The following is a 25,377-nucleotide window of genomic DNA, read 5'->3' on the forward strand; positions in this document are numbered from 1 at the left end:
TATAGATGCCAATATATTTACAAGAAGAAAAACTTTCTTGTAGTGTTTTTTTAGATTTAATAATCACTACAACAATCTTAAACACTATCTAAATTTAAATAAATGTTAATATATTTATAATTTATAAGAAAGAAAATTTTCTTATGTTTATTTTGGATTCAATATAAAATAATAAAAAAGAAATAAATTCACTTATCATCTAATTAAATTAGCAATTAAGAAATATATTGATATTATCACTGATATTTGGAAGTGTGCAAGCTTAATTTTTGTTATGAATGCTAAATTTATTTGATTAATCAAATCATTTGGCATTCTTCTAAAAAAAGAAGAAGAAAGGATTTGATGCAATAGCAAAAAGTTTCGAAGAGCAATGATTTATATAGTATTTAATTGTGTAGTAGTATTTATTTTTTAAAATATTTTTTATTTTATATATCAAAATAATATATATTTTATTTTAAAAAATTTATTTTTAATATTAATAAATTTATTTTTAATATTAATAAATCAAAACAATTCAAAAACATAAAAAATAATTAATTTAAAACAAAATAATTCAAAAAAACAAGTGAACAGCAAAAACAAATTTATAGTTACAATTCCATTTCAATTGGCTACTGTGAGTGATTTTAATAACACACCAAGATAAGACAATGCGAACCTTTTGATGCGAAGTGTATGGAAATAAATTTAAGCACGTTTTATTTTTCGATGAATGCAATAATTAATTATTAAGAAAAAACAATTAGCAGTAGCAGGTGCCCATCCTGCTGTCAAGCTTAGAAACGTGAGAAAAAAGCAGCAAAAATATATATATGAACGCTTGAATGATGATAATGATTTGATCGAAATCCTTTGTTCTGTCAAACTAATCCATGCTCTGAAGGCAGAGGAATTCGAAGGCGACCACTGAATCGGATTATCTTGGTTCTCAAGGAAAAAAGAAGTTAATATTTATAACTTGCACACCACAACACTGAGGAGTGAGGACAGTCTCCTGGGTTGCTAATGGGGATGACGCTGCCTGCGCTTTTTAAGCTTGAAGACACATTATCTCTGAAACATTCAAGCGCCGTTGGATGTTCACCATGTGGGCATGTTAAGAATATGATTAGGTGTTGTTGATGATATCACAGCGAAGAGATCCCCACGTATGGCCCTCACGGTTGGTGGATGGGGGCGGTCATCATTACTAGTAGAAGAAAATCGAGCCAAATCAATGGTATTTCAAGCTTAATGATGTGATTGAAAGCACAAGACACACATTTCATGTCTTAAGTGACAAGTTATAGAGCAACTTTGGCATGTGAATGGTCAAGGTTTGTATTTTAAGATATTTTTTAGTTTTTTTAAATAATCTTGTTGCTTTCCGGTAAAAATCAAGTTCAATATATAATTAGCAATTCCCCCCTTCTCAGAATTTATAATAAAGGAAAATAATAAGGTTCGGTTTTTCCAATTTTAATGTACATGATTGATGATGCATGGTGAATTCTAGAGGTGGGCGTCAAGGCTTTAGGAAATGTGATGCATACTTCAAGTAGGATTCGGTCACTTATGTATCATAATTATGTTTCTTGCACAACGCAAACTGCTAAGTAGACGTCCTTCTAATTCTTTTTGACTTGTAAGCCTGAAGAAACCTGCGCCGTAAACTACATTCTCCAATTGATTTGCCCCGTCAAGAATTTCTTCATCTGTACTATTTAAAAATAAATAGTCCAGAGATCATGTTGAAATTAATTAAGCATGAATACCTGGCTTGTGTTCATGATCCTGGAAGGTAAAGCTTTAAGGCTGCGATGAACACATATGCACAAGTGCCTGGCTTGTGACTTGTTAAGAAATGTTATCCTGAAATGTTCATTTTCAATTAATTTCCTGAATAATATCAATTTTTGGGAAGATGGATTCAGCAAACAGATACTGATACTGATAATTAACAAGAGGCTGTGAAATAATTAACATTGTCTATTATTTGAAAAACTTATATATAATAATAATAATAAAAAACTCAATTCAATATTGTATCACAATTAGTATTAGGAGTGTGCTAACTGTTGTTTTTTAAAGTATTTTTTGTTTATAAATATATTAAAATAATTTATTTTTTAAAAATTATTTTTAAAATCATTACATCAAAACTATCTAAAATTATAAAATTAATCTTAAAAGAATAAAATAAAATAAAAAACAATTTCAATCAAAAAAAAAAAAAAAAGCAGCAGTACCTCTATATGCCAATTTCTAGGCTTTTACCAAACATCTAAAATGATGGCAATCGTAAAGGTGCTTTCGAGGGGGTTGTAAAAATGTTTGTCTGGTGCAGTGTAGTCACTTTTCAAGCAATTAGATGGGTTAAAGAGGACTTTCCGTTGCCTTCCAGTTTCATTTTGAATTTGAACAATTCGAGTACGGTTATAATTATTTTTTAATTAGAGTTAGACATATATACAGATTCTTTTAATCATCACTAGCATACATTTTTTAAATAATATTGGAAAGATAAAATAGGAAAAACAAAGATGTAGCATACATTTTTTAAATATTTATGGATCGAGAATATATAGTGCATGTGCGTGCAACATTTAGAGTTTTTCTTTTCTTTCCAAATTAGTACAATGAGAAAACGAATATTCCCTAAATCAACATACTTGAAAAAATAATTCTTAGATTAACACAATTTTACTATTTGTATCAGGGGTGATAAAAAAAATTGAAAAAAAAAAGAGAAAACAGAACCGTAAAAAAAAACTGATTATAATTTTTAAAAAACCGAACAGTTCGGTTTTGATTTTAAAAGTTTGAAACCGAAAAAACCGAACCGGACCCAAACTGAAAAAACTTGAGCCAAATCGGTTTGAACCGGTTTTTTTTAAATAATCAAACCGAAACCGGTCGGTTTGAACGGGTTCGGTTTCAGTTTTTTTAAAACCAGTTTGATTATTATTTTTGATAAACACCAAAATGAACAAAAAAAAATAATCATTCCTAATTTATATAGATAAAACATGCGCAATTTGAGACACAAGTCTCACTTGCACAACTCGCATGGACAAAAAATAATAATTTCCTTTCTTGTTTTTCATCGCTAATTTCTTCATTTAGTAGCTTAGTTTTTTTTATTTAGTTAACTTTAATTCTATTATTATGATAATTTCATCTCTCTTTTTTTAGTAAAACAATTTAATTAAAGTTGTATTTATTTTCAAATAAGAATATTGCTAAAATCTCTTCAAAGAAATAGTTATTTTTTGCCTGGCTTGAATAAAAATAAATTTAATTGATTAAATAATCATAATAATTGAACTAAAATTAACTAATTATGAAACTTGAGGGATCAAATGTGAGAAGAAAAAAGAAGAAGAAAGGGTTGGCACAATAATCAAAAGAGAGAGGAAAAAAAAAATTGAGAAAACATGCAACTCCAATATATAACAATAGATTTAATACTATTAAAAAATTCTCAACGAGATGAATGCACGTATACTAAAGCCACTTCGAGAGCTTAAATGAAGTCATACACATGGTCTCTAAGTTATGGAATGCTCACTTAGTAGCCAACAATTAAGCTAATGTTTTTATTAAAAAAATACCAAGTCGTGTATGTGTAGTCTGTTTAAATGACTAAGCTATGTTAGTTTGTAAAATATTTTTTTCCATTTTGCCGGTTTGAAAGAAAAACTGCAATCTTATTTGCATTATTTTATTACTAAACTAATTGTTAGTTTATATAACTGGTGAATGCATTTGCTCTCAATGTTAGATATATTGATGTATTTGTATCCGTTGTAGATGAAAACAATACAATAAAAATAATAATAACAAACAAAACAAAATTTTGTCCACCATATTAGAAATTCTAATTTAAAATTTTATTTCTCAATAATTTACCACATCAAGTAGTTTGTTGAAATATAAATTAAGTAACCTTATTTATACTATTCTTAAGTCAAAACTGAATAAGCAAATAAAATTCCCAAACTAAGTAATTCTTATACTAAAAAGGAAAAATAATAAAAATAAAAAATATTTTCCTAAACTAAGTATGGATAAAAATAATAAGAAAACAATAATTTTTCCCTAAAAATTATCAATGCTTCAATATCTTCATGTTAGAAAAAACTCATTATCAAGTTCAAATTGTTCTTACCTTGATCTTGTGGATGTTTAATAAAAAATCTCCAATCCTTTTTTTTTATTTTAAATGTATAACTATTTTATATATCAACTTCAATTCTTTCATATTAAAATTTGTTAGCAAACTATTTCTCCTTTATTGACCTATAAAATAATGAACTGTAAACTTCAATTTTATTTTATTTTATCAAAGTATGTTGTAACCATATAAATCTTAAATAAATATATCTTTGTGATATCAGTAAGCTTGTAATTAAAAGAATAAATATATCCAAAACCAATAATTTGTTCTTGTTAAGAAGTATAAACAAGATCATTAAAATCTCAACAACACTTATCTCGTTCAACAATCTACTTTTTTTGCTAATATTTTGAAATAGATTCTCAAAATTAATTATGAATTTACGAGAATACTATCTCTTTTCGCTACTTTTGATTAAGATTAAGTTTTCAATAGTAGTTTTTTAAGTTGTTGAAAAGAAAAAACAAATAAAATATAACATATTAATTAAAGAATCAACCATTATGACATATAAACACCAGTTTAAGAGATTGTTTGTTGCAGTGATTAAACTATCGTTCTACTATTTTTTAAAGAAAATATATATTTTTTTAAATTATTTTTTAAGGTTTTTGATCGTTTCGATGTGTTATTTTTTTTAAAATTAAAATATGTATTATTTTAATAAATTTACAAGCAAAAAAAACATTTTAAAAAATATATTTACCAATATACCAAACACACCTTAAATACTGATTGTGAATGCCATATGGCTGGCTGTTTTCATTGATATTGAGCATTCATTTAATTTCCTTGGCGCATATCGTGGCCGCACAGCACAGTCTACGCTGACGAGCAATTTCGTGTCTAAGTTGTGAGTCGTCACCAAATCACTCGGTGCTCCAATAGTCATAGCCTAGTACTCGACTACTACTGAATACTAATAAAAAAAGAATTAAAACTCAAATAATTGTGGATCTTGAGTCATTTAATTAGATGCACACTGATAATGGATTTATCAGAGTATGATAGCGTCAATTTTTGTGACCGTACGTTAACACCTTGCCATGAACATTTACAAGCATGAAGCTTGCCCTTATTTTCATTTCTAACAAAGCTAATTTTACCTGAAAATATTTCCCCAAATTAAAACACTAATAAAAATTCTTAACTATTACAGCTACAAGTTTAATCTATCATCAATTGTCTATCCAGTAATTAACTTCTTGGAGTTCTTAACTCAGATTTTCACCATTACAATATAACAGGCCGAGAGGGATATTATAATTAACTGTATGCTCTTTTTCTTACCATAATTTATATTATTTTTTAAAAGAACTGCAATGGTATAAAATCCATATAAAAATGGATGTTCTTCGATACCCAATTAAGTCGAAGGAAGAAAAACATGCAATGGTATAGAATTCATACAAAGTTGACTGAACTCTGCTAGCTGACCCAAAAACCCGAGTTTCTCTAGTTCCATTGAGCAGCAAATTAAGAGAGTCTGCGTGGATTACCCGCCCATGTGTTTCATAATATTATATCCACATATGTTATGTAAATTGTTCGTATTTGCAAAGACAAATATTCCCCTCTTAGAATAAGAAAAGAAATATATAAAATGGTAATTTGTAGATATATTACGATGTCTTTTAGTGGACAGGCCCCATCACAATTCACAATTCACATTTCACACAAACACTCCCTCTCTTTCTTAATTATACGTACGCACGCACACAACCAATAAAGCAAGAAGCTACAAAGGATTTTCACACAAAAACCATTCCAAACTTTCATCTTCCTTCTCCTAAAACCAGTTTCAAGAAAAGGGCGTCTTTTTTTTTTTTTTTCCTTCTTTCTTTGAAGCTCTAGCTAGCTAGCTATCTCTAGCTCAACATCCTCGTCTTCAAATTTCATCCATGGATACTGCTCAGTGGCCACAGGTATCTGGATAGATCTATATATGATCATATCACTTTGGCTGTTTTCTTTATCTCTTAATTTGAGAGTACTTTTGGACATGAGTCGCATGGTTTTGCTTGCTTGTTTTTCCTTTTGCAAAAGAGTGATGGTGTGTGTTCCCATGGCTAGCAGGTGCAAGTCCCCACTCTTTTGGATTTAGTTTCTAGCACTTCTTTAATTCTTTCACCATATATGTTACCACTCTGACTAGCTTTCTCTTTTGCTTATGTGATTAAAGAAAAAAGAATGAGTGCAATATTTTTTTGCCCTTATCATGTCCTGGTTATAATGCTGAAATAGTGTAAAGTTGCTAAATTGTTTTGTTTGTTTGTTTGTCTGTCTTCAGTTCTTTGATCTTCAAGTAATGGTGTTTCTTTTCTTGTTACTTTGCTTTTTAGGAGATAGTGGTGAAACCAATAGAAGAGATAGTTGTAAATACATGCTCGAAGCCTCCTGCTTTGGAGAGGAAGGTAAGGCCTCAAAAGGAACAGGCCCTCAACTGTCCGAGGTGCAATTCAACTAACACCAAGTTCTGTTACTATAACAACTACAGTCTTACACAACCTAGGTACTTTTGTAAGACCTGTAGAAGGTATTGGACGGAAGGTGGTTCTCTAAGGAGCATTCCTGTTGGTGGAGGTTCAAGAAAGAACAAGAGATCATCAGCTTCTTCTTCATCTTCTTCAAAGAAACTTCCTGATCTGATATCACCACCAACTTTGTCACAAACCTCTACTGAGAACCATAAGATCCATGAAGGCCAAGATCTAAACCTAGCTTTCCCATCCACTCAAGGTATTAGAAGTTTCTCTGAATTGATCCAATTTCCGAGCATTAATGAAAACAACAACAAGACCCAAATATCTTCCTCTACTTCGGCATCCACTAACACATCCCAACTTTCAGCTTTAGAGCTATTAACTGGAATCTCTTCAAGGGGCTTGAATTCTTTTCCCATGCCAGTTCATCAAGATCCAAGTACACTTTACCCATCTGGTTTTCCTCTTCAAGATTTCAAACCAACCTTGAGTTTCTCTCTGGATGGGCTTGGAAGTGGTTATGGAGATCTCCAAGGGGTTCATGAAACTAATGGAAGACTTCTGTTTCCATTTGAAGATTTAAAGCAACAAGTTTCAAGCACAGCTGATATTGAGCAAAATAAAGAGCATGGTGATTCCACAGGATATTGGACTGGGATGTTAGGTGGAGGATCATGGTAAATTAGATGAAGAAAATGATTTGGGGTTTTTTTTTTTTTGGAATTTTTTTTTTAACTTTATTATAAGTTCTTAAGGTGGGTGACTTGGTTTGCATTCCTTCCTTACTAACAGATAGGATACATGGGTGTCTGACTCTCTCTACTGGCTCTTTTTTTTTTTTTACTTTCAATCGTCTTCTTTACTCTTTAAACTTGTGGGAACTTGAAGCTCATTTTAGGCTGGCTTCATTAAGGGTCAAGAACTGGTGGGATACTGTGAAAAGATAGAAGAAAAGATCAAGCTAAGCTAGCTAGGCCCAGAATTTTTTACAGGGTAACAAGTAGAAGAGGGCACTGTGCCCTTTTACTTCATGTTATGTCTTCTATCATTTAAAGGAAGAGCTAGCAAAAAGGCCACCCTCTATATATATATATATATATATCCTTGTGAGTCATTGATTGGCATGGTACAAGAAATAATGTATAATGTGAGAAATTGTAAGGAGTTTTATGGATTAAAGGCTTTGTTCATTACTTTCTTTCATTTAGCAGGAGGAATGTTTTTGTTAATATTCTTATAATTAAAACCTCAGTTGGATTACAATGGCGGCTCTCAACTTTCTACTTCCATGTCTCTCCATCTCTTTTAATACATTTGCGAGCAGGTTTTGAGTTAATGGTCTCATCAAGACTGAGATTCTGAGAGGACATTAAGCATTACTTCAGGAAGAAAAGTTGGAGTTAATACAAGATCGAGCCAGGTAGGAATTCTTATCCTTCCAATTCTAATTGCAATAAATAACTCTTCCATACGTATTTTATTTAGAAATAAAAAAATATTAATTTAAAATAAAAAATTCTTTTTTAAAAATAAAATACTTATGAAATACAACATCAAATATACCCTAAACATGAATCAACCGAGAAGCTTACTGCTGAGAATTCTATATATCCAAACAGTTTTTTCTTTTTTTCTTTTTTGAAGACTCTCACACAGTTCCACAGCTGCCTCGTTGCTTCCATGCTACCTCTCTCTCTCTCTCTCTCTCTCTCTGTCTACTTGATAGACTGAGAAAGATCTGACAAACCCTCATTTCTATAGTCAGGTTGTTGGGACCCGCAAACATTCTCCTAGGCAAGTGTGCAAGAGAATAATACATCCCACTAAAAAAAGTCTGATGATCCATCTAGATCTAGTCCCTTTTATTTATAAAATTAGTTTATGTTTGTTTCTTTGCTGTAAGGCACTTAGTGTGCATAATAACTTGGCAAAATGGTAGATGCACCACCCTCTAGTACGGGGGATGTTTTTCCAGCCAAATTTAGGTAGTGCTCCGTAACGTGGCTCAACTGTTGAGCAACATCTTTAATTTTTATATGTTTTTAAATTATTTTGATATATTAATATTAAAAATAAATTTTAAAATAATAAATGAAAGTTATTTTAATATATTTTAAAAATTACTTTAAAAAATAATAATTATTATAATACTGTAGATGTAGTTTACTGCAACATGACCTGTACTGAATCCTACCTTTGCGCTTTTTTTTTTGTTTTTTCTATGGGCTGTTTGACAACTCCAGCAAATATATTTGGTTCAAGTAAAAAATATTTTTCATTAAAGTTTTAAATAATAAAATATTGAGATGTTTTCTTATTTTTTTGAAAAAAAATGGTTAAATGGGAATGGGAAAATAAAGGCAATGCTAAATTTTGAATCACCTGGCCAGATTTTGAAGTACTCGGATTTGCCCTTTCTATTTTTCCTTATTCCAAGCAATAAGTCATTTATTATTGTGCCAGAATCAAAATCCAACGAGCTTTTACCATCTTGTTTTCATGCACGATTATCTTGGGACGTCGTGTATATGTTGTTGAGCCCAGAAATCTTTCTGGTGAAATGTTTTTGAATAGGTCTTTTCCAACATTAGTTGTTTTCAGGGAAGAAGGCAGCAAGTAGCATAAGAGTTTGAAAACATGTATATATAGCTAAAACATTTCATGGACATTTTGATTTCTGCCCATAATGAATAGATTGCTTTCTCTACAAGGCGTTAGTTGTAAAACTACGAGACGGATCAAGTCAATATCAAATCTCAAGGAATTCGACCCTTGTTGTACCCACTAGTTTGAAAGCTTTCCCTGTCTTTTCCATGCCCTTCATATTTAAAGAGAGAATGTTGCAGATATTAACGCACAATTTCGGCAAAAATTTAAGAAGGGGAGAGGGAAGTCATGAACGTTGCTCGATATAAATGCACCAACTACTGTGTACCATGTCTTGAGTGCCAAAAACACCACTAATAAGCGAGGTTTTCAAGTGCGAGGTGGCTCTAATTTCCAAGCTAAATTAGATAGTCATTGCCAATCATGGCATTCTTCTTTTGGCAGTGGCAGTTAAGCTAACCTCGTGTCCTCAAGGCCACATTACTTCATCTCATCAATTTTATCAGGTGTTGGCATGTGGGTTGTCATGAGAGTGGGTCTGAGTGGCTAGTGCCAGATTTATGACTCAAACGAGCAGGGCATTCTTCACCGGCTATAACAGAAAGGATGGCATTTCGGGGCGCTGCCATCAACAATACTCCAATACCTGCTCGGGCCTCTTAAGTCTTCCCTAATGATGAATAATCAGCGACTTGCTCATCTTTACCAGGGCACGAGATTTTTGTTGCCAAGTCTTTGCCTCTTCAATCAGTGGCAAAGATTTTGCAGCTTGATGCTCAGACTGGTTTAATTTAAACCATTAATTTTCGAGGATTCACTCTGAATATGGGCAGCTGTGCTCATCAATCTCCCTAGATCTGCATGGAATGTAATTATTACGTTCTTCTCTTATAATGAGCTGGAAATATTCAGGCCAGGATCAAGAGTTGATTAGCTGCGAGTCTGTGACCAGTTAAAAATGTTCAAAGAAAAAAAAAAAACAGTGACTAGTTAAGCTTGCAAACACACACAGATCCAAGATCAAAGCTCAGCTTCACTTTCACCCCTCTTGGGCGGTATTTATTAAATGGCTTGAGTGAGCAACCATACAGGGTGAAACGGAAACAGCATTACGAAGATTTTCTATCTTCTATCAAGCATACATAAAACGCATAAGCTGGCACAAGAGGACACTATTCTTCCAGCATGTGACCTAGTGATGCATACATATTCACTCCATTAAAATAGAAAAAGAAATAATACCCCTTCCAGTTTCAGTATCTGTACAGGGATATTACCGTTACATTGGAATGCAAAAAAGGTCAATCCTAATGGCTAGAGCAAACCAAGCATGAATTCTTCGCAAGTTCAATGATCAGCATTGATTCCAAATATGCGAACCTTGTGCATGTGTGGGAACTTAGCAACAACCAGCACAAATACAGCCAATGTGTTGAAGAAGAGCATTGGGTTTTGATAGTCTGTTGTATGCGAGGCTATCAAATACCTGCCAAAAGAAATATAGGCTAAGCAAAAGACAATTATCTGGGAAAGAGAAATCTTGAGAGTTCAAGTTGGCAAAGGTTAATTTTCACTTGCAGTCAGTTTATGTTCACCATGTTAATTGCATGTGTGCTACCATACATCATGATATTAAACAAAGAAACAAAATCTTAACAATATTCACAATTCCATCTTTGGAACTATGGAAACAGACAAAATTCATATGAATTAGACTTTTCTTAGAAGAAGTGATCCTTTTTCAAAAGCCTAAAAAGGGACCAGCTAATCATGAGAAAGCAAAGAACTGTCTAGTGACAAGGATACACCATCTTTTGTAGCATATCATGCCTTAGGAGACGTTTCCAAGTAAATCAAGTCAAATTGCCAAAGAAAGACCAGTGATTCAGAAGGCAAGAATCCAACTCAATTTAAAAAGACTTCAGTTCAACTCGAGTAGAGGCTTATGTGGTTGAAGCTGTCCCCTACTTATCAAGTAAAAGAACAACACTGTTTTTCCAACAATATGAATTGCCCTCCTGCTTATATACCACCTAAATGCATAACACAAAACAAAGCTGTGGTTCTGGAAGAAACCTCATTCTCCCCCTCCCCAAAAAGATACACCAGAAGAGAGAGGAAGTGAGAGAAGAATTACAGGCTCGGTTGCAAAGAAAAGGCTTTTGTAAGGGCACACATCTTCATTTTTTAAGTGTTTGCATTCGTTGCATTGCTTGATCAAATCTAGATCGTAGTCTAGCCCAAACTACCCAAAGCAGGAGGAATAGAATAAACAAAATGGAAAGACCAACCTCTGGCTCTCATGCCTGGGTGGTATTACCCAAGAAAAGAGAGTCTCCTTGTGTACTAAAGCTATCGGGACAAAATTTCCAGAAATCAATGAATGGTGACATGAAAAACAGATCCCAATATCCATAATCTAATACACATTAACTTAACATAAACATAAACTACAAAACAATTACAAACTGACTGCCCAATAATTTCAACTACTCAACAGGATAATAAACAAATCCCTTACCATAACTCACCAGTCATGAGGCGTCTGTACAGAGATGTTAAGAGAAAACAAGAATGTTCCATGTTTTTCAGTTAAATGTCCAACCAGAATGCTTATATGTTGAAGAACAAAGTACTTACAGCACTACAGGTACAACTGTCAGAAACTTCCTGTTGCGTGTGAGTTGCTTGCCATTTTCTATTTGCTCCCACCAAGTCAATCCATTGTAGATACCCTGGTCGTCAGCAAAAGGTGTTCCCTTCTTCCAGTGAAAAAAGTGATATGTAACCTGAAGCAGGAAGAGAAGTTATTAGCAAGATACATAAATACATGAAAAAATTAAACTCAAGGACTAAAGAATGAAAAGGGAAGATAGTGGAAAATCTATTTTTTCTCCATCTAACTGGTTTCAGCAGCACAAACTATTTAAAAAGCAAAGCCAAATATCTGAAGTGGCATGAAACAAAAGCAAATTTTACACCATAGCTCAAGTCTTGGCTGATAACAGTGTTGAAAGAACAGTGTAAAATGCACAGAACAGCATTTGTGTAAAAGACTGTAGAAACATATTATTTTACCTCTCTGCATCTTTTGATTTGGGCAGAAAAGAACAAAAAAGAGATCCATTAGGAGAGGGACAAAGCAATGGTAGACAACTGCTAATCACTAGGTTGGTTATTTAGATCCCCAGCTGATTAGCATTCATCAGCTACAAGAAGCGCACACAAATCCTCCCACGGAATGATCAGGTCAAGTGATCCATGCATACCACCAATGCTATAACAAGAACATAACATCTTTCTGAGCCTTTTTTTTTAATTACAATTGAACAAAAGAGATACAAACACAAAATTCACCCCCCCTCTCCCCCAACCCCAACCCCAACACACACACACCAAACAAAACACACATGTATGCACGTGCAAGTGCAGGGAAATATATTTCATTGCTTGTACTTTGTCTAAGGTGTGAGATAATGGATATCTTTCAGAACGATTTTTGAAAGTTAAATCACAAGCTGGTGCAAAGATAAGAGCATAAGATATATAGTTCACGACCTCTACATTAAAGGAGCCTATTTGATTCTCTAAAAATTCCTACCTTTGGAAAAAGGAATTTGTGCTGATACTTGATAATATGGCACAAAGAGTGCCTTGGTGCTACAACCAGCTTCGTCAGTCAAAAACATACAAATTTTGAATCTATCCTTCTGCACTATAATTGTCAGAAACATCTTTAAAGAAGTAGCTAAAGATGGTGTTAGCATCATGTGCATCTGGCTTAGCTCTAGTATAATTCATCCATTCACAACCTCCACCAAGTTTACAAAGTCATAATTTATTTCCTTTATGTTTGCATTCAGGTTTAGTCTATTAAACTTAAAGCAAATAGAAAATCAAACTTTACTTCAATAGTTTTGAGGCTCTTCTACAAGTCATGATTAAACTATTCCACAACAAACCCTAGCAAGAGATAAATTGTCCTTTATCCCAAACTCCATGATCAGCTTCACCTAGCCCTTTAACCAAATAAATTCTCATAGTCCCAGCACCATAAATGCGCATTCAAATCTTATAGGGAAAAAAACCAAAGAAGAAAAGTTCGAATCCAAAACCATCCAAGGCCAACATAAAACAGATCAAACCCAAAAAGAACACAGCAACAGAACTCTTTCAAGTCAATAAAGAATAAATATTTCCATCAAATAAATCAAACCCAATTGAGGAAAGGCATTGTCTATGCAAGAGAACGAATAAGAGAGAGAACTTACAGCAAAATGACAAAGATGGACAATAGTCCAGGCCATCCCAGCAGAACAACCAAAGATGGAAAGAACAAGAAGCAAAGACATGAAAACAATGAGCATATAAGTGGTCCAAACTCCTGGATATGCGAACCACTCCGTGTTCCTATTCACATCTGTCGCTGGCTCAGCTTTCACGTACATTTCTTTGTTGTTGGAAATCGATAGAGAATGAGGTCAATAAAGAGAATTAAGGAAACCCAGAGAAGAAAAGATCAAGAATTGGTGACGAGTCAAAAAATAAATACCAGATGGGATTTTCCTCTTAGTTCCAAGATTGTGACTTGTTGTTCGGAGTCATCAAAACAGGGGTTAATTGAGGGTGATATGTATGGGGGAGGAGACAGGGAGGGGTGAGTGGATGATTAAGGAAACATAATTGGTTGTTAAGATTTCGGCCCTTTGAAATTTGGATTAAGCTGACAATCAAGCCCATGATATTCTCCTACAAATTTTCACGTGAAAAGTGAAATCTAAATCCTTGCATAGTTGTGACATGTAATAAAAAATTTAAGTAGTTTCATATTTATGTTTTTGAATAATTAGTTAATATTTTTATTTTGATAATTTGATTTATTTTTTTAGCAAATATGGCTGGAGGTGGGTACTTGATACCTGCAAAAGATCTTCTTTAATGAATTCAAAGACTTTTCGATGATTAATTCCATAACTTTTTGAGAGAAAATGAAATAATATTACATAAAGATACATTGAAAATAAATATGCAATATATAATGAAGATTTTAAACCTTTTTTGGTTGAAAGATTCATAGTCTATTTATAGGTCACGAATCTTTGTATGGAGATGAGAAGCTAAAACGTGATATTGCCTTGATAGTTTTAATAAGAAAAAATATTTCTAATATATGTGTTAACGTTGTTGAAAATATAGCAAGTCTTTAAAGGACTTTTACACACTATCTTTCACATGACATTAGTATCGATGAAAATATGATAGACTATTAGAGAACATTTATACACTTAAGAGTGTGGGGATCCAAAATGCAGCTGAGTTTAAGGGAGGTAGGTCATTCCTTTGGCTAAGCCCAAAGGAGGTTCAGAGTCATCAAAACAAGGGTTAATTGAGGGTGATTTGTATGGGGGAGGAGACAGGGAATCAGAGGGTGAGTAGATGATTAAGGAAACATAATTGATTGTTAAGATTTTGGCCCTTTGGAATTTGGATTAAGCTTTTGATTAAGCTGACAATCAAGCCCATGATAGTCTCCTATAAATTTTCACGTGAAAAGTGGAATCTAAATCCTTGCATAGTTGTGACATGTAATAAAAAATTTAAGTAGCTTCATGTTTATGTTTTGAATAATTAGTTAATATTTTTATTTTGATAATTTGATTTATTTTTTTAGCAAATATGGCTGGAGGTGGGTACTTGATACCTGCAAAAGATCTTCTTTAATGAATTCAAAGACTTTTCGATGATTAATTCCATAACTTTTTGAGAGAAAATGAAATAATATTACATAAAGATACATTGAAAATAAATATGCAATATATAATGAAGATTTTAAACCCTTTTTGGTTGAAAGATTTATAGTCTATTTATAGGTCACGAATCTTTGTATGGAGATGAGAAGCTAAAACATGATATTGCCTTGATAGTTTTAATAAGAAAAAATATTTCTAATATATGTGTTAACGTTGTTGAAAATATGGTAAGTCTTTAAAGGACTTTTACACACTATCTTTCACATGACATTAGTATCGATGAAAATATGATAGACTATTAGAGAACATTTATACACTTACGAGTGTGGGGATCCAAAATGTAGCTGAATTTAAGGGAGGTAGGTCATTCCTTTGGCTAAGCCCAAAGGAGGTTCAGAGTCATCAAAACAAGGGTTAATTGAGGGTGATTTGTATGGGGGAGGAGACAGGGAATCAGAGGGTGAGTGGATGATTAAGGAAACATAATTGGTTGTTAAGATTTTGGCCCTTTGGAATTTGGATTAAGCTTTTGATTAAGCTGACAATCAAGCCCATGATAGTCTCCTATAAATTTTCACGTGAAAAGTGGAATCTAAATCCTTGCATAGTTGTGACATGTAATAAAAAATTTAAGTAGCTTCATGTTTATGTTTTGAATAATTAGTTAATATTTTTATTTTGATAATTTGATTTATTTTTTTAGCAAATATGGCTGGAGGTGGGTACTTGATACCTGCAAAAGATCTTCTTTAATGAATTCAAAGACTTTTCGATGATTAATTCCATAACTTTTTGAGAGAAAATGAAATAATATTACATAAAGATACATTGAAAATAAATATGCAATATATAATGAAGATTTTAAACCCTTTTTGGTTGAAAGATTTATAGTCTATTTATAGGTCACGAATCTTTGTATGGAGATGAGAAGCTAAAACATGATATTGCCTTGATAGTTTTAATAAGAAAAAATATTTCTAATATATGTGTTAACGTTGTTGAAAATATGGTAAGTCTTTAAAGGACTTTTACACACTATCTTTCACATGACATTAGTATCGATGAAAATATGATAGACTATTAGAGAACATTTATACACTTACGAGTGTGGGGATCCAAAATGTAGCTGAATTTAAGGGAGGTAGGTCATTCCTTTGGCTAAGCCCAAAGGAGGTTGGATCCTTTCTTTGATTGAGCTTAGGGAAGGTGGTTTTTTTAAGGTTTTTTAAGCTCGTTAAATTTGAGTTTATTAATAGTCTCCAAGTCTTTATAATATTTATATGCAAAGACTTGTAAAGTACCCTATACAACGAGTTTGTCGATTTTTTTGTATGAGAAGTAGGGTGAAAACTCTGATTAATATATCAGAGAGCCTGTATGTAGGGGTGTGCGCCATGTTTGAAAAAGAAACTTCTAAGTATATAGAGGTGAACCATGAGAAAACTCATACTTAGAAAAATATTTCTAACGAGTGGAGAAATCCATGAAGGAGGATCTTGTACTTAGGTAATTTCTAAGTGGCTAGGGGGAACTCAAGGAGGGTGATGTTATTGCATCAGAAAGACTAAGTTAGTTCCTTCTTTAGAGAGTTATTGTATTTTTTAAGAGTGAGAGGTTTGTGGTCTCCTTGACAAGGATATAGGGCATGAGAGCCCTCTACTGGAGAGAGATCAAACCTAAGAGTGAGAGATTCAAGATCATCCTTGGAGATAACATAAGGTCCGAGAGCCTATCTAGAGAGTTATGTTAGTTCTCCAGTTAGCATTAAAGGTATATACTTGGCCATAAAAAAGGGATCATGTTGCTTCGTTGAGGTTAGTCATCTCAAGTTGTCATGGAGGGTGGAGCTATGGCATTAAAGAGAACTCTTTTTCCAAGAAAATTGTGCAATCGCACTAGGAAAAACCCTTTTTCAAGGAGATTATGTAAGAGTTTAGAAACCCCCACTGAAGATCTGTAGATAGAAAATATATGTCAGACATATAATTATTTTAATTTAAAAATAAACTTATTTTCTATCAAGGATAAAATTGGGTTTTTCTGTGAGATTTGGATACTTTCAAACTTAATTAGTTATATTTTACATTTCATCATTGATTTTGAATTCAATTATCCTAATGCCAAATAAGGTGAAAGAAATAAAATAATAATGAATTAAGTTATTTTCATTTTTATAATGTACTTTATTAAATTTTATTTTAAAATCTAAACTAAAAATTCTTAAAACTTTTTTAACCTTATAAAATAACACATCACAATTCAAACTCGACCAAAATTTTAAGACAATCAACCCTCGTATGGCAAATAAATGTCATACTTTACTACCATGTTCGAGTGGGTGTTGGATGCACTCTATTATCATTCAAATTATTTTTATGATTTTAATATTTAAGTAGTTAATATATGATCAACTACTTAACTTAGCTTCCACATGCTAAGTCTATTTGTTATTGTTATTGTGTTGTTAGATAAAAACAATATTTGATAGATAGTTAATTGTTATGCGTACAAATAATTAAAGCAACTACAATGTATATATTTGGTTACTGAGGGAGTATGCAGTTGTAGGATAGCATTTAGTTATTATTACGAGAAAAGAGACAAAAATAGTAAAGATAAAAAAACAAGATAGATAAAAAGACGGAGATGGAATTATGTTTAGTAATAATGTACATGACAAAGTGACTATCTTTGTATCTTATTTGGTTATGGTGACCAAAACATAATACAATATGAAAAAAAATCTATAACTTACATATTAAAAAAATAATTAGATATTATTTTTTTACTTTAGTTTATATTGAGTGTTGAAATTAATAATATTATAATAACCCTAGTCATAAAATTAAGACTGACTTGATGGGTTGATCCTGGACCTGGACTAATCCAAGTTTAAGAAAAAAAATAGAAGAATGATTTACTCAACCTAACCTAATCAAAAACCCAGGTCAACTTGGGATAATACACGAGTAAAAAACATGTTGACTTTTTTAAAAACAAACTGGTCAAAATAAGGTTACTTTAATTATTTTTGAAATATTTTTGGGTTAGCTGTTTTGAAATTTTTTTGGGCTAGCTGAGTTGACCCTCTAGACCCATGACTTGAACCTTGCCTCGGATTGACTCTTGAGTCAAGTTTCAAAACTATAATAATAATCATTTTTATTCATATGTTAGCAAGGGGTAACCCGTGTTAACCCTCCCAACTCGTGACATAATCTTTACTCCGGTTGACCCCCGAGTTGAGTTTTAAAATTATACAAATAACAACTTTTATCCTTACATTGACTCGGGTTTACCCTCCCGGCCCATGACATGGGCTTTGCTCCAGTCGACCCCTAAATCGAGTTTTAAAATATGGGCCTTGCCCTAGGTTGATCTCTGAATCAAGTTTTAAAACTATGATAATAACTATTTTTATTTTACGTTGACCCTCTTGACACATGATCCAAGTTTTATCTCGGGCCGACTTTCGAGTTGGGTTTTAAAACTATGATAATAATCATTTTTGTCCTTACATTTACCCAGGTCAATGGTCAACCCCACTTGTGACCCGGGCCTTGCCTCGGGTCGACCCCTAAATCAAATTTTAAAGTTATGATAACAATTATTTTTATTCTTACGCTAACTCGGGTTAACCCGACTCGTGACCCGGTCCTCAACCAGTGCCCCAGCTCGACACTCGAGTAGGGTTTTAAAACTATGATAATAATCATTTTTATCCTCACGTGTTTTAGTTTGATAATTTTAAAATTGAGAGTTTTTACAATGATATTTTAGAAATAAAAAATAATAAATATTATCTATGAAGACATGTTTTATTTGAACCTCATGTTAGTACAAAAATTAACTCCAAAATTATCTCAAAAACAAATTTATTTTTATGTTTCTTTCTTTTTCTCAGTCTCTTCTATTAAATACATTTTTATCTTCACTGTCACTTATTTTTTTGTTACAGGACTATTTCCAAACACTGTCTAAAGGCTTCATGGGTTCAACCAATTGTATAGGAAATACTTCAAGAGGTTATGCAGGGACATCCTATATTGCTGAATAGAGCTTCTACTTTGCATAGATGAGGCATACAGGCATTCAAACCCATTTCAGTGGAAGGACATGCTATTTGTTTACATCCATTAGTTTGTAAGGGATTCAATGTAGATTTTAACGGGGATCAAATGGTTGTTCATGTACCTTTATTATTGGAGGCTCAAGCGAATGCTCGTTTACTTGTATTCTCTCATGTGAATCTGTTATCTCCAGCTATCAAAGATTCTATTTGCGTACTAACTCAAGATATGCTTATGGGGCTCTGTATTAATAAGCAGGAATCATCAAAGTATTGCGTAAATAAATATAATCCATTTAATTGCAGAAATTTTGAAAATAAAAAAATTGACACTGATACTAATAATAATAAGGATAAGTATATAAAAGCGAACTCAATTTGAGGTCCACGACTAGTAATTTGAGATTGGTGTTTTACAGTTGCCATAATTTTTTTCTTTCAAGTTCCCTCCTTTTAAAGGCGTGTTTTCTTAATGTATAATGGAATTGAACCTGTTAAAATGATATGTCCAGCAAATTATAATAATCTCTTGTTAACTCCAAAGAAGTTTATTAATATTATAATTTTAAAATTTAATTTGATAAGTTGATCCAAACTGGATCGAGGATGGAATCAAGTTAAGTTTAAAAAAATAAAGAAAAATAAAAATACAAGTGATATGATAAAATCCAATCAAAATCTGGTTGTAGATTTATTTTTATTTTTATTTTCAAAACTATATTGTTATATAAAAAAAGATTAGAACAAACTCAATCACCCAGTTAAAATGCATGACATGATCTTAAATCAGGTGAATCACCGGGCCAGGTTAAAAACCTCTGATTAATACTATATGATTTTAAACATGTAGAGACAAGTACTTGCGCGCAGGTGCTATCAGAGACACCAAATGGTCTGTGGGCTGGTGCTGATCATGATGTTGACATCTTCTATTGCGAACATACAATTTCAAAGATCATGTTTAAGAAGTGCCTGTACCTAACAGGTTCGACTTGGAAGCTGAGATGGATTTTTCTCATCAATTTGGTAGGAACAAGTATTACGAATGAAAAATATTTTAAAAAATATACATTACCACATTTCGAATATTCAAAAACCTAATGGTGATGAATAATCAATCCAAGAGTTAAATAATGTATGTTGGAAGCATTACTGGAGGAGGTGCCTGGAAGATGCATGAAAATAAATCAAGATATCAGATAGAACTTGATTATGTCAGGATTACATAAATAGAATCATCACCATCTATTCAAGAGGAAAGGAAAAAAAACAATAACGTAACAACAGCATTAGATTGTTAAAGGCTGACAGTTGTGTTGCCAACCCTGTCTAAGCCCTCAACCAATCTTCTCTTTGCCGACTTGGTTCTGTAACACCAAACCTCAAAAGCTTCACTCAAGTCTGGATACCTAACCTGATCTGCTTTCATCCAATCCGCCAGGATATCAGCTTGGTCATTTGATGGCAATGCCAGTACCAATGAGACAATTGCCCCTTCGATACTCTGGCACAGATCTTCATCCATCTTGTGAGGAAAACTCGTGTCTTCAGCACCTTTAGAATCTAAAAGAGGCTTTATTTTCCTTATATAAGGAAGCCATGTCTTTAGCAGCTGCACCCGAACTGGAGCTGGAAGAATCACACTGCCATAACCAACTGCTTCTAATGCCTTTCCGCTCACTTCAATCAATTTCACTTTCAAACCCCACATGAGAGATTCAAGTTTCTTGTCTTCAAGTATCCCCAAAACGTTGCCAGAGATCTCAGCCCAGTTTGATACAAAGTCCTTCATTAATTCCATCTTGGGAAGTAAATTGCCCATCCACTCCAGATCAGATACACACTGCAATATATTGTCCTCAGCTGTCTCAGATGTGAGGTCAGACTCCACAAGTAGGGACGCTAATTGCTTTTCAAATGTAGAAAAGATTCTGGAAAGACCTACTCTCACAACTGATTTTACTTCATCATCAGCCATAACCAATGGCATGTCCTCATCTTCCCCTAACATATATTCTACTTGTTCTTGAGCAGAGATTTTAAGTTCATCACCAAATGGAGGGCACGACCCGCCAGTAGATGTCGCAAAGCGAACTGCTGAAACAAAAACATTTTTGGTAGCAGTAAAATCTACTGGTCTGATCCTGGCAATTATGGGCATGGCAATTGGACCTAGATTGGTGACTGCTTTTATTATTTGTTCCTCTTCCTTGTCCTCCCAAGGAACAGCCTCTAAGTAATGGATGCAGTTCTTTGTGACCTCTTCACAGCTGAAAGCAACAGATACCTCGAGAATCCCGATAGCAGATTTAACAGAGTCCAAGGAGTCCAATTGCAAGTCCACAGGGAGGTACAGCAATCTCAAGAAGTTAACATGATGATCGTAGTTAAACTCTGTGCAGTGAATCTCAACACATTTACCAGAGTCTGGACTGGAGAACCAATCTGCAAAGAACTTACTCTTGCTTACTAAGGTAAGGGAATGGGAGTAGAAAACTTCAGGTCTTCCTTCACAATTTCTCAAGTGTAGAACAACATCACTAGTGTTCTCATCTCCAAATCCGCACGGCTTGCCTTTTCCCGTTTTGTCCATGTATGAAGGGAAGGAATAAGAAATTCATACTTTGTGCAATTGAAAGAATAAACACCCAAATCGAGGGGACTGGTGTGAACAGATTCGGGGTGTGAGATATAATGCATACATTCCAGAAAAACAGATTGAGTTTGAATCTTTCAAGCAAGCACTTGATCTGAAATGAGTAAGAAAAATTGAAAAGATCACTAGTGAAAGATGATGTATGCAAATAAATACCACAAAGTCAATACCACCATAATATACCATGCTAATGTCCACAATTGAGTGTGCACATGTATGTGTATGCTTGATAGAGAAAGAAAATACAAAGAAAAAGTAAGATGTCAAAGCACCAATACGTCCTCAAATTAATACTAAAGCAAAGTTCATATTTTCCTACTCATACTAAAGAACAAATTTTGACTCGTAAATGTCCTCTACTTGTGATACCATTGTACATCCAAAAAAGTAAACAACTATAGCAATAAAGAAGATTGTTGCAGCTAAACCGTATCGGGTCTAATTCCAGGATTGCTTCCACCTATCAACAAATTCATTTATACAAGTCATTTGGCCAAAATAAAGAAGACATCCTCTGCCCCGTTTCTCAAAACAGATGGAATTCTATACAGTTTCAAAGCACTAAGAGTGGAATTAAAGTCCGTTAAGTTTTTCTAAATTGATTGAATTGGTGGATTGCTCCGCCATGCTTAAAGAATCGATTCTCTTTAGCAGTTTACCAAATCTCGTGAAACTTTTTCTTCATTTGGCAATACAAAAGGAACAGAACTTTAAATAAACACTCAGCTCAGTCATATCTTATTCTCAATTCTTTCGAAAATCCCAAGAACATACAATACATCTTAATGCTAAATCCACTTTCCTTTCCCTTCTTCCACGTATCCTGGCAACCATACAGAGACTAGAAAGGCAATTCTGTAAATTATACAATAATCATATTCAAAGCAAGAATATTTCCCAGAATGTCTAACAAAATGATGTCTCCTATCAATAAACTATAACAGTCATAATTTAATATATGTATAATCAAAATTAAATAAGGAAACCAATCAATAAAGGGAACAAAAAAACAAAAAACAAAACGGTGTGAATAAGAAGAAAAGCTTTTTTCTCGAAAAGAAGAAGATTTACCTTGAAAAGATCCTGATTGCGCAAACTGTATTGATAGATTGAGCTGTAACTGTAGAGAATAAAATCCACAATTTATGGCTGGTATGTTGGGGGAGTTTGAACAGCAGAGAATATTTATTAAATGTTCTTTTTTAGGTTTTGGAGATTCTTGAGTTCAAGCTTCCAGTCGTGGGAGATGAGAACTCCAAGGCCTGACCATGAAATGACTCTTCTGACCTTGCTCTGGCTATCGAATTGGCGAGTTTTATTGCCAAGGGTAGTGTAAATGTTTATGTTTCTCAAGGGCAGAAGTTTTATGACAGAATAGAACCAGGGACACTGGCATTAACCTGTAAATGTGAAGGGTGGCTGGCAAATGATAGGTAGAGGCAAAGTGAGCTTGTGTTATCCTATAAGCATGCCCAAAAGACACCATTAGGCATTAGCAAGCCCACTTTATTGTTTTTTCTTTCCTTTCTTTTTATCTTTTTTATTAACAGTTTTTAACCAGTTAATCAGGAATGCAATGCAGACATGATCAGCGATTTTTATTATCATACCACCACTCTTATTGTCTGGTCTGGTTCATTAAAAAGTTTCTTTTTTCATGCGCAGCATCTTTTTTTTTTCTTTTTTCTTAAAAAAAAAATGTATTGTTCAAATAGTTCCCGTGAATCAAGACTATTTTTAAACATGATTTAGGCTAACACATATGAAATAGTGTTTTTTAAAAATATTGATTTTTAAAAAAAGAATACAATTTTAAAAGCAATTACTACCACACTTTTAAATACCTTTTAAAAATTTTAAAATTTTTTTATTCGGTCCATCATGAAATAACAACATAATTAGTATCATTTATGGGCTTTAGTCAGTATAAGAGACGTATAAAAAAATAAAAATACAAGGATAAATGGAGATCATTCTTAGTTTTTTATCTTTTTATTAAGAAAATAATAGAGTTTGAACGTGATTGGCTTGTCAATTCTTAAGGTTATTGTCCAAGTTGTACAAGCTTTGTCCAATTCTTAAGGTTATTGTCCAACTTGTACAAGCTTTGTCCAATTCTTTAGTACCCCATCATAGACCAGATACAGAGATATTGGAGCGCAACTGGAACTGGTAATGAACATGTTGCCACAAACTCCCAAAGAAATATGTTCCTTTAACTTCAACAAAAAGTTGCTGTTCTACTGTTTCTGAAGTGAGACCCACCTGTTCTCAGGTATTCTTCTTCTTAAAGATAATAAGAGCATGATCCAAGGGATCTACTGGTCCTTTTAGTTTCTAAATGGGCCGATATCTCAGGGCTCAGAGCCCAAATGCTAATATCCAAGTCTGGCACATAAAAGAACCTCGGCAGCCCTCTATTAATGGGTTCCTCCTCTCTTCTTTAAGAGGCGGCTTTCATTTTCCATTTAGGCCGGAAATGAATCCTAGCTCTCCCTTCATCCCTTATATTATTATTATAATTATATTATTATTATTATTACAAATAAAACTATAATTCATCAATGTTTTACTATGGATTATGTACACGATTGATAAGTCTTTCAATGACAAAAAGAAATGAGCACACACTTGAAGGTATAATAATATTTTAATATATTTATTGCAATGTGTAATTACTCTCACACCCTTAAAAAAAAATACATCTAATGTCTAAGTGCTGTTTTTGGATTTTCATTTTTTTTTTATACAGTGTAATTACTGCATAACTCCTAAGGTGAATTTTTTTTTTGCCTAAGATTAAGGGGCATTTTAGATTTTTTAACCTCGGTTTTCTTGGGATTATCTAATGGGATTAAAGGTGTTATGGCATTTCTATAATTCAATAAAAAGTGGCTGATGCATGAATAAGTATCATGGGCGATGCATGCGACGCCTCTTTGTGGTTATTGGTAGCCTTATGCGGTGGTGGCAAAGCATTATGTCATCCTCTACACGATGAGTCAGCGCTTGTCAGCCTTCATGGCATGGAGAAGTTTCGACGATAATTTTTCTTCTTCCTCTTTTTTTTTTCTCTCCTCTACCTTAAAAGGTTTGTTGGCCTTGCAAAGTGGTTCTCATTCATTTAATTGAAAACACAAAGTCACCTCCCATTTGTACCTCCCTTTTTTATTTTGGTCCTTTGTTTTTCAATATAACGCTTTCTTTCAAAAGATATGGGGTGTTAATTTTGACTAAAAAAGGTTCAATTATGCAAAACAAAAGATTACGGATCAAATTGAAAATTTATATAAAAAAATAAATATTCCAATCCATTGTGATTTATGAGAGAGTGAACAATACATTTTAATAGTAAAATCATCACACAACTTATTTTCTTTTAATTTGATTCAGTTTGTTTTGTATAAGGCAATCTCATTCTCTTAGCCTAAGTCACAAGTTTGGTGGGTTGAATTAGGTGAATTATTTTGTCCTTTTTATATTAATTCTTTTTTCAAATTCATCCTTCAATAATAGCTTGGATGGAGATCGAATTTCATAATTTATTTCGGTTTATTTTTTTATACAGTTATGATAGGCTCATGATTTGAGTTGTGAGTTTGGTAAGTTAACCCGTGATTATTCAGATCAATTTAATATGTTGTTGT

General features: G+C 33.0%; 3 protein-coding genes across 5 annotated transcripts; 1 reads left to right on the plus strand and 2 right to left on the minus strand.

Moving 5' to 3' along the window:
• The first annotated feature begins 5,820 nt into the window (after positions 1–5,820).
• Positions 5,821–7,841, plus strand: LOC133686019 (dof zinc finger protein DOF4.6). Of its 2 annotated transcripts, XM_062106946.1 has the most exons (3): positions 5,821–6,090; positions 6,508–6,904; positions 7,016–7,841. In XM_062106946.1, the coding sequence occupies exons 1-3, from the start codon at positions 6,067–6,069 to the stop codon at positions 7,327–7,329; spliced, it is 735 nt and encodes a 244-aa protein (XP_061962930.1). In that variant the 5' UTR covers positions 5,821–6,066; the 3' UTR covers positions 7,330–7,841. The 2 variants fall into 2 exon arrangements, with proteins under 2 accessions (XP_061962930.1, XP_061962929.1); XM_062106945.1 differs by having other exon boundaries at positions 5,824–6,090; positions 6,508–7,841.
• Positions 7,842–10,268: 2,427 nt separating this feature from the next.
• On the minus strand, positions 10,269–13,958 carry LOC133691840 (uncharacterized). Of its 2 annotated transcripts, XM_062112449.1 has the most exons (4): positions 13,808–13,958; positions 13,527–13,705; positions 11,896–12,044; positions 10,269–10,741 (listed from the first exon to the last, which is right to left on the minus strand). In XM_062112449.1, exons 2-4 carry the CDS (start codon positions 13,701–13,703, stop codon positions 10,603–10,605), a joined length of 465 nt encoding a protein of 154 aa, XP_061968433.1. In that variant the 5' UTR covers positions 13,704–13,705; positions 13,808–13,958; the 3' UTR covers positions 10,269–10,602. The 2 variants fall into 2 exon arrangements, with proteins under 2 accessions (XP_061968433.1, XP_061968442.1); XM_062112458.1 differs by having other exon boundaries at positions 13,527–13,951.
• Positions 13,959–20,247: 6,289 nt separating this feature from the next.
• On the minus strand, positions 20,248–23,201 carry LOC133679239 (BTB/POZ domain-containing protein At3g05675-like). The gene is made up of 2 exons (XM_062101782.1): positions 22,802–23,201; positions 20,248–21,824 (listed from the first exon to the last, which is right to left on the minus strand). The coding sequence occupies exon 2, from the start codon at positions 21,665–21,667 to the stop codon at positions 20,372–20,374; it is 1,296 nt and encodes a 431-aa protein (XP_061957766.1). The 5' UTR covers positions 21,668–21,824; positions 22,802–23,201; the 3' UTR covers positions 20,248–20,371.
• Positions 23,202–25,377: the final 2,176 nt, after the last annotated feature.

The sequence above is a fragment of the Populus nigra genome, chromosome 1 (genome assembly GCF_951802175.1).
Source record: "Populus nigra chromosome 1, ddPopNigr1.1, whole genome shotgun sequence".
Lineage (NCBI taxonomy): Eukaryota > Viridiplantae > Streptophyta > Magnoliopsida > Malpighiales > Salicaceae > Populus > Populus nigra.